The sequence below is a fragment of the Lipotes vexillifer genome, unplaced genomic scaffold, assembly GCF_000442215.2.
Source record: "Lipotes vexillifer unplaced genomic scaffold, Lipotes_vexillifer_v1.1 scaffold311, whole genome shotgun sequence".
Classification (NCBI taxonomy): Eukaryota; Metazoa; Chordata; class Mammalia; order Artiodactyla; family Lipotidae; genus Lipotes; species Lipotes vexillifer.
Genome location: NW_006791012.1, coordinates 5,110,756 through 5,119,354, shown reverse-complemented (window position 1 = coordinate 5,119,354; position 8,599 = coordinate 5,110,756). Strand labels below are relative to the sequence as shown.

The window sequence follows — 8,599 nt, the reverse complement described above, 5'->3', positions numbered from 1 at the left end:
TTACTGCGGGGAGGTGGCGTGAACTTCAGGGCACTACGCCATCCAGAACACTGTTGCCCGAACACTATGCGCGCAGAGAGGGACCGGCGAGCTCGCGGGCATCCGCGCAGAAGATCAGCACCTGGGTCGATAAAGGCAACGCGGGACGGCGCACAACCGCACACCGGACCCTAAGGTTAAAAGACCCTAGCCTCGGGCGGGGACTCACCTGCCTCCGGAGTGGGGAAGATGTGCGGCCCCCGGCCGCCTCTGACGGTGCGTCCCTGCAAACCCCTCACCGCGTCACTGGACACTACCGGGGCGGTGAAGAAGGACCCGTGAGGACGCTGCGCGTTCGCTCGGTCGCCTAGGTGTCTGAGCTGCAGCGCCACGGATCCCTCAGGTACTCCTCAGCGGCCCGTGCGTACGCGCGCTCTCCCACCTCGTCGCTTAGCAACCTGTGAAGCCGTCCAGTCTTCTCTACACTTCAATTCCTCCCGCCCCCGCAGACTGTGAAGTTTTTAAAAAGATTTTGTTTCCGGGTCGAACCGGCTTTACGCAGCGGAAGGTCTCTTTACTTCCCACGTTTACCCTTGAGGGGAGGATAAAGTCTTAGCAGCTTACGGGAGAGCGCTGGAGCTAAGGGCTCTGTCTCTCCACCCTCGAGTTACACGCGCCTCCCCTCTCACCAATTGCTAGGCGCCTTCCGGCAGGTCCTTTCCTCCTGAGCCCAAATCCTCCGCTCGTCGCCGTCCTCCAATCACAGCGGCCCGCCCTCGGGAACTACTTTGCAATCGGCGAAGAGCGCAAGGAGCAGGGCGTGAGAAGACCATCTGACCTCGGGAAGTGTAGTTCAACACTCGAAGGAAATGCATTGGAGATTGCGCCAGAATCAGGGCTGCTTAAACTACAGTTCCCAGAGGGCTCCGCGGCAGGGAGCCGAGCCTTTTCTTTCTAACATCGCTCGCCTTTTCCGAGTCGGTTCCACGATAGAGGTGACCAGACTCTCGGAAGCTCATTTTGCAGGCGCAGAAAAGTGTCCGCGCAGTTCCCAGTCATGGTGAGTGTGGGCCCCTGCATGCTGCCCACCTCCGGCCTTCGCGCCCGTGTGTGGAGTTTCTTGCGTTTTAAGGACTGTTGGGGGAAGGCTGTGCAAGGGATTGTCCTTCGCGCCCTTTGGAAAGCCCCGACTCATCTTCTGGAGACTGTTGCAGGAACCCGGTAATTGGGATGGGGTTGATTTACAGCTGGGGGTTGTTAGAAGGACTTTAGAGACATCTCTGTCCTTGGAGAGGCGCGATCTCAGTCCTTCTGCATGTTGGGGGTACAGAATACGAAGCTGCGGATTTTCTCCAAAGCACGGTATAGGGGTTTGATAAGGACGGTAAGGTTTGAAATGAGAGGGGGTGTTGGACCCTAACCTCTTTTTCTCCTCTTAAGCCCACAGTGTTTTTAAGGGCTTTTGTCACAAAGCCTTTGAAAGCAGAAGGCCCTCACTGCAAAGGTAGTGCTTACCAGATGCTCGGGATTGCGATCTACGTTTTCGGGAGAAGTGTTTCCGCCATATCTAATTTCACGAAATGTTATTTAAAACCTGTTCATAGATCTCCTTTTGTCGTACCTGGACATGTTGCAGTAACGGCACCCCTATCCAAATAATTAGTGCATTTTTTTTTACTGATCTGTGTGTTAGGAATTCTAGAACCACTACTTTTAAATGTTACACAATAAAACCATCGTGTCATGAAGCTTTGGATACCAAGATATGGATATCTTGTCTCTGCTGAAAGGGAGAAGGGAGGTTGGTGAGGGTACTGACGTAGGAATAATCAGCATGCTGTTTGAAGGTGACATTTGACATCAAACTGAGAGAAATTGCTTCAGTACTTGTATTTGTAGTTGAAACTGTTTTTCCTCTGTTATTTCAAAATACTAAAATGAGTGGGGAATGTGGGAAAATATTTGAAGGAATTGGAACATTTCCAGAACCTGAAAAGACGTGTTTTCAGGGCAAGGGGATTACTTCTTCCACCTTCATAAGGGAGCCAGTGGGGACAGCTTCTAATTCTCAGTAAATGTTAAACCTAGGTTTCCTACTTATTTTGTCAGGTAACATAATTAGTCATTTAAATGATGGTTTCAGTGGTTTCTGACCTAGTAATCTTAGCAAGAAAGCAGAGGTACTTATTATCAGAGAACCTCAGACTTAATAATTTTGAAACTGGATGGAACCTTTTAAAAAAAAATCTTGACCATCTTAAAATTGAGTTTATTGAAACCCAAAAAGAATGTGATTTGCTCAAGGTCATACAACAGTTTGCCCCCAAGGATCTCACATACTTTCCATTTTACCATATTGTATCATTCAGACACATATCAAGTCATTCTGAAAATTTATTTTTAGTTGCTGAGGTTCTGGATGAAGATACAAGCTCATACTGCAAATACAAACTAAACTGTGTATCAGCATTTATATTACTTGATGGTTTTACAATGAGAGTATTGTAATTCTAGAATTGGAAGGGAATTTGGAAATTATTTCTTCTAATCTTAAAACATAACCTGGTGAGGTCAAATGATTTTCCCAAGGTCACAGAAAGCTCCTGGGCCCCCATTCTTGCTTTGTTTTTCTACACAGTATATCAAGCCAGGCCTCACCCCAGGAAGGTCACTCCAGCACCAAATAATGTCCAAGAGGAAGAACCCTCCTGCCAATTTGCTGAAACTGACGGCAAATTCTCACATGACTCAATCCTTGCCTCCTCAGGAGAGTGTGTGAACAATCACTGAGTTAGAAAAGAGCCATCTTTTGTAAGCTATTAAAATCAGGTTTTTTTCAAGGAGTCAATTCTTTCCTTGTGTCCATAGGGAATGACAAGCAAGAATAAACTGTATGAAGGAATCTGAATACTGTTTGTCTTTTATATTACAGAAATATATATAAATGAGAAAGTAAAAAAGGAACACATGGGTCTTTCTGTAGAATAACAGAAGGAACACTTAAATTCAAGCTTTACAACTGAGACTTGAACACATGCCCAAGACAGAGCCTGCATCTGCACGAAGGTCATTAGTGCCCTGCCAAGAGCAAAGACATTCCTTCCTTGGATCTTGGCAGACTGCCCAGATATCTAATCAAAGAATAGTAACCTATCTTCACACTGTAACATTGTGAAAATGTCAGTGGGAATCTCCCACCCTCCTGCTTTTCAACTGCCACGTTGCAAAGAGCAGACAGAACCAAATAGGCACTTCTTTCCTGTTTCATCACCAGACATTTCAGACACTAGGCTTCATACTACTCTTAACAAGATGGAATCACCTACCTGTGAAAATAATTTGCTCAGTGATAGAGAAGAAGGAAACTGCTCAGGTGGAATTTGTGCCTGTTCATTAGTTGCCCACAACCCCTTCACTAGGGACTGTGGTACTTTGAACCCATTTTTTTAGTAGCTAAAATAAATGCCTAAAACTGACTATTCTTTTCTAACCATCTACCTGACTTTCTGGGAGGTTAAGCTTTACAGATAGTAATGTTTACTTTTCCCCTCATTGCTTATTGGTAGCTTGCTTTCATTGAAGTAGCATGTGTTTATGCTTTTCTTAACTCTTACTTTCCTTCATTCAACAAATCGTTGTTGAATGCTATATGGGAGTGCAAATTTGAGTCAGAGGCAGACTGTTCTCCTGGAAGTTTCACGGTCTAGTGGAGAGTAACAGCCTCAGGCTACAAGAGTCCTTAGAGGAAAAACCTGAGACCTATAATTATAGTGCTTGCTACATACTGTTCTTATTGCTTTGTATGTTAACTCTCAATCCTTATGACTACCTTATTTGTCAGGTAGCTGCTATTATTATCTCCATTTTACTATGGAGAAACAATACAGTAACTTGCCTAAGAACATACAGCTGAGTTGAGGAATCAGGATTTGAACCAGAAAGTCTGGCTCTAGAGGCCATCTCTTTAACTGTCACACTCTACTGCCTCTCTAGCCCCCTGTTTTAAAAAATTGGCTTATCCTCTTGTTTCTTGCATATGGTTCACTAATGGAGTCTCTGGCCTAAAATAGTACAAGTTATGTAATAAAAGTAGACTTTCATTAGAGCTACTGACATAAATAATTTTGCTAACCATAGCTGGAACTATTGTCATTATTTCCAGCCTTCTCAATGCAAGTATATATGAATAAAACAATTTTTTAAAGCATGTTGGGTTTGCTTCCAAACAATTCTTTTACATTTCCAAGGTTTTGATAGTAATTTTACAAGATCCAGCAAATATTTGAGCTTTAGCAAATGTTTGAGCTCTAACATGCCAGGCATTGTTCTAGGCAGCTGGGATACAACAGTAAATAAAGTAGACAAAGCCCCTGTCCTTAAAGAGCTTGCATTCTAAAGAGGGAGGGGGAATCATTTCTTCCTCTATTTCTTTTTCCTCACCTGCTATACTTCAAGGAAAGAGGGGAAAATGACAGAATTTAAAACATGTAAAGACCATGTGATAGAAAATAAATATATACAATTACAGTGCTCTTTATAAATCTAAAGTCTATTTGGGAACATAAGTATGTATTGTATTAAAATTGGATTATTGGGGGAATTATCGTATTTTGTATATTTAGAGATATTAAAGCATAGGGGGAAGTTGGTGAAGAGTATGGGCAAGAGACCCAGAAGGTCAGGAAGAAACTCTCCATAGTTTTTTCCCTTTTTCTCCACTCTCACCCTGGTCACCTCTCTGAAGAAGAAACACATACATAGTCTGCTGTGTTCAGATGCATTTCTCTACAACAGTTGACACTTTCCTGAGACTTTTCTTCCTCTGAATTCTATGGGTACCAGATAGCTAAGTGCTGCTGACCTCCAGAGGTTAGGGTTTGAAGGTTAGAAGGAACCTTCAGGTCATAGTCTCCTATCCTAGAAGCATGACCCCTCTCTAAGAGGGAATTGTAAATGTAAAGAAATCTAATCCTCTATCCCCAGTCACTTCAGCCACTTCTCTAGTGTGGGTAACTATAGAGGTGACACAGAGTGGAAGTACATTACCCAGTATTGTCAGAGAAAGGAACAATTCCCTTGATTGAATTTTTCCATCTAATTAAACTTACCCATTAAGTTTCCAGTCACTTTGGTTCAGCTCTTTTTAATAGAAATATTTCTATCTTTTTAATTCTCTGAGCTTAATTTAACTTATTTTTAATGACTCAGGGTCATCACTTTGAATTAGTTATATATATTTTTTGTCCATATGTTCATATTTTATTCAGGGTCTATAAGATGACTTCCATCTATTATAACTAATATGTTCTTTGTACTTTTTCCCCTTCCTCCCTTTTAATATTAATTTTCCCTTAAAATCAGGTTGTCAACTGTTATCACACGTTGCTACTGTTATTTATTAATTAATGCTAAAATTTTTTACAATCCAGATATTAACATTTTTTCATTTTTCTTTCTCCTTAAATAAATATAAGCTTATTTTTTCTTCCTCCAAGTAGTTAAGTTGAATCACGATTAATAGTTTTATAAAAACTTTCTGGCTCCTTCTAAATGGAAATTTTTAACTGCTATTACTCCTCTTCCTGGTGTGAAGGATTCTTTTCAGCAGAAGGGAGTGGGGGATTTGTATAAGAGGATTTGTAAGGTTCTAGTGGCCGCCAGGGTTTGTATCCTCATATAATGCACATCAACATCATTAGGCCTATCTTAGTGGTAAAATATCCTAAAAAAGATGGATAAGATTTTGTAAGTAAATCCAAGATAGCAGGGAGAGTTAAATAACACCACATAAATATGCAGTCAAAGGACACATGTTCCAGAAGTTGCTTAGTTGCTTTGTGCATGCTGTGTTTACTGGGACAAGTCTGGGATAAACGTCTTCTACTAAGCCAGATGCAAAGAGCCTTTAAAATTTTACATTAGCTTTTAAAGTTTGTGGTTGTCTTATTATAGAGAAAATTCTGAATACCTTTAGGGTAAAATAGCATTTTTTAATAAGGTGTTAATGGGTCTCTTTCATTACAGTCTGAACCAATCCGAGTCCTTGTGACTGGAGCAGCTGGTCAAATTGCTTATTCACTGCTATACAGTATTGGAAATGGATCTGTCTTCGGTAAAGACCAGGTAGGGGCAAGTGTCTGTAAATCTTAAGTAAAAGTAAGAACATTTTCGATGAAGCCCTGTATTTAGTTGCAAAGAAATGTTTAAATGGTAAAGGAATGGATAATCCCAGCGAACGTATTAGGCACATGGCTATAAGTGGAATCTGGTAGCTTATTTATATGCACCTCTCTGGGCATTGAAAATGCTTTGCAAATTAGAACTATTCCGCCTACTGTTAAGTTGACTTGGTGCAGCCAGCAGGTATCATAATGACAGTAACTGTTAGGGAGACTCACGTGGAAGAGAAAGTTGCTGAATCAGCACTTTCTTGTTCATAAATGATCTTAAGACCCAAAAGAGTTGGACAGGCACATAGGCTTCCCAGTTTGAAGTAGGCACCCCCTATTCCAGCAGGTCTGATTAATGTACACTAAAATCCTTTCATACAGCATTCATTTATCCATTCTCTTTACCCATGGATATCAAGTTCTTCCTTCATGCCAGATACTGTGCTTAGCTCTCTGTGAACTGAAATTAGATATACAGCCATCAACAACAAGAGCAAGGTGTGGCATGTCACTTCAACTTGATATTTCTTCCATGTACTCCTTTAAAATTCAGTAATGGTGATTCCTCTTACTGTGTTTAGCAAACCATTGCTGGTTTTATAGCATTCCTTTTTAAAGGACACTTGATGTTAGACACCTGACTTCCTAAAATAATTATGACTAATTAATGGGAATTATACACATACACACACCAATTAGCAAAAAATCTGTGAAAGGACTTTTTCTGTGACTAAATGACACAGCCTACACTGACAGATGCTGTCCTTGCTATTTATTTGGCAGCCTATCATTCTTGTGCTGTTGGATATTACTCCCATGATGGGTGTCCTGGATGGTGTCCTGATGGAGCTGCAAGACTGTGCCCTTCCCCTCCTGAAAGGTGAGTTGGGGAGTGGAGGAGAAAGGGATTTTATAGTATTTTACATCTTTAAAAAAACAGATTTTAGAGTTTTGTTAACTGGCCTCTCAATTAGAAATTATTTCATAAAAAGTTTTTGTTTTTTGAACTGCAACTACTTGTTAAGATATATACCAAGAATAAATAAGGGTAAAAGTGTGAAATAACCTGTATAAGTTAAAAGATTATACTTTTTTCCCAACATGCCTATATGTAATTTTTTTTACCAATTAAGTATAATATTGCACAAGTGTTATCCACCTGAGATTGTCCACACTGTGTTATTATTTAAATTCTATTTAAATAGTAATAGTAGTGTCCTGTAATGGAGAACTTTTTCAACTCTAAATGATGTTTTCCAGAACCATATGCTGCTTGGGGACTAGAAATTGGTTGGTCCCCATATATAGTCCCACCCCATCTGCCAGTTGTCAGGTTAAGATATAATATAAATTGTTCTAATCCTATACTACATGGTTTGAGAAAGCCTAAAGCCATGGTTTGAGAAAGAGTTCTGCTAAGAGGCTTTGAGACTCAATGAACAAGTAACAAATGTAAGATAGACGTCCTAAATTTGGTTGAAAGGTTCATTAAAATATTAGGTCAAGGGCTTCCCTGGTGGTGCAGTGGTTGAGAATCTGCCTGCCAATGCAGGGGCACGGGTTCGAGCCCTGGTCTGGGAAGATCCCACATGCCGCAGAGTAACTAGGCCCATGAGCCACAACTACTGAGCCTGCACGTCTGGAGCCTCTGCCCCGCAACAAGACAGGCCGCGACAGTGAATGGCCCGCGCACTGCGATGAAGAGTTGGCCCCCGCTTGCCGCAACTAGAGAAAGCCCTTGCACAGAAACGAAGACCCAACACAACAATAAATAAATAAATAAATAAATAAATAAATAAATAAATAAATAAAATTTTTAAAAGCAGTTTCTTTAAAAAACAAAGAATTTGCCTGCCAATGCAGGAGACATGGGTTCGAACCCTGGCCCAGGAAGATTCCGCATGCTGGGAAGCCCGTGTGCAGCAACGAAGACCCAACGGAGCCAAAAATAAAATAAATAAATTTATTAAGAAAAAATAAAGAAATAACATAAAATACATGGTTGGTTAATACAAAAAAAAAAGTAAAAAAAAAATTAGGTCAGGTTGTAAACTAATTTGAATATTTTTCTTCAGCTATACCTTCATCATCTTTTTTGGGGGGAGGGGGGTAAGGATTAATTAATAATACTCTCAGAGAAGATTGCACAAATCAAAAATGTAAACACGCCCAAGAGAAACGATGCTCAGAATTCATATATCTGTTCAATAAACATTTAGTAGAAGGGGTACTCTGCCATCTCAATCATTTGGTTGCTTAGTTATGTAAGAGAATGCATTACCGTGTCCAAGCTATTCTGCTGGCTCCCTTTCCTCACGCACTGTTTCCAAAGCAACCTCCTCTGTTGCTTTTTCCATTTTTATTCCCTTCTCTACAGAGTTCTCTCTGCTCTCTCTAGTGGGCCCAGGTTACAGTTGGCTTGTCCTTGGTCGGCTGTGAATATGATGGGA

General features: G+C 41.0%; 1 protein-coding gene across 3 annotated transcripts in view; it reads left to right on the top strand.

Moving 5' to 3' along the window:
• The first annotated feature begins 618 nt into the window (after positions 1–618).
• The window catches only part of MDH1 (malate dehydrogenase 1), a 23,677-nt gene continuing 15,696 nt past the window's right edge, over positions 619–8,599 (top strand). The window contains exons 1-3 of one of the 3 annotated variants that reach the window (XM_007464120.1): positions 619–1,039; positions 6,004–6,102; positions 6,933–7,029. In XM_007464120.1, coding sequence (XP_007464182.1) covers positions 1,037–1,039; positions 6,004–6,102; positions 6,933–7,029 — 199 coding nt within the window. In that variant the 5' untranslated portion in view covers positions 619–1,036. Of the gene's footprint in view, positions 1,040–1,143; positions 1,369–6,003; positions 6,103–6,932; positions 7,030–8,599 lie in introns of those variants that run through there. The other 2 variants (XM_007464121.1, XM_007464122.1) reach the window with 2 other exon arrangements.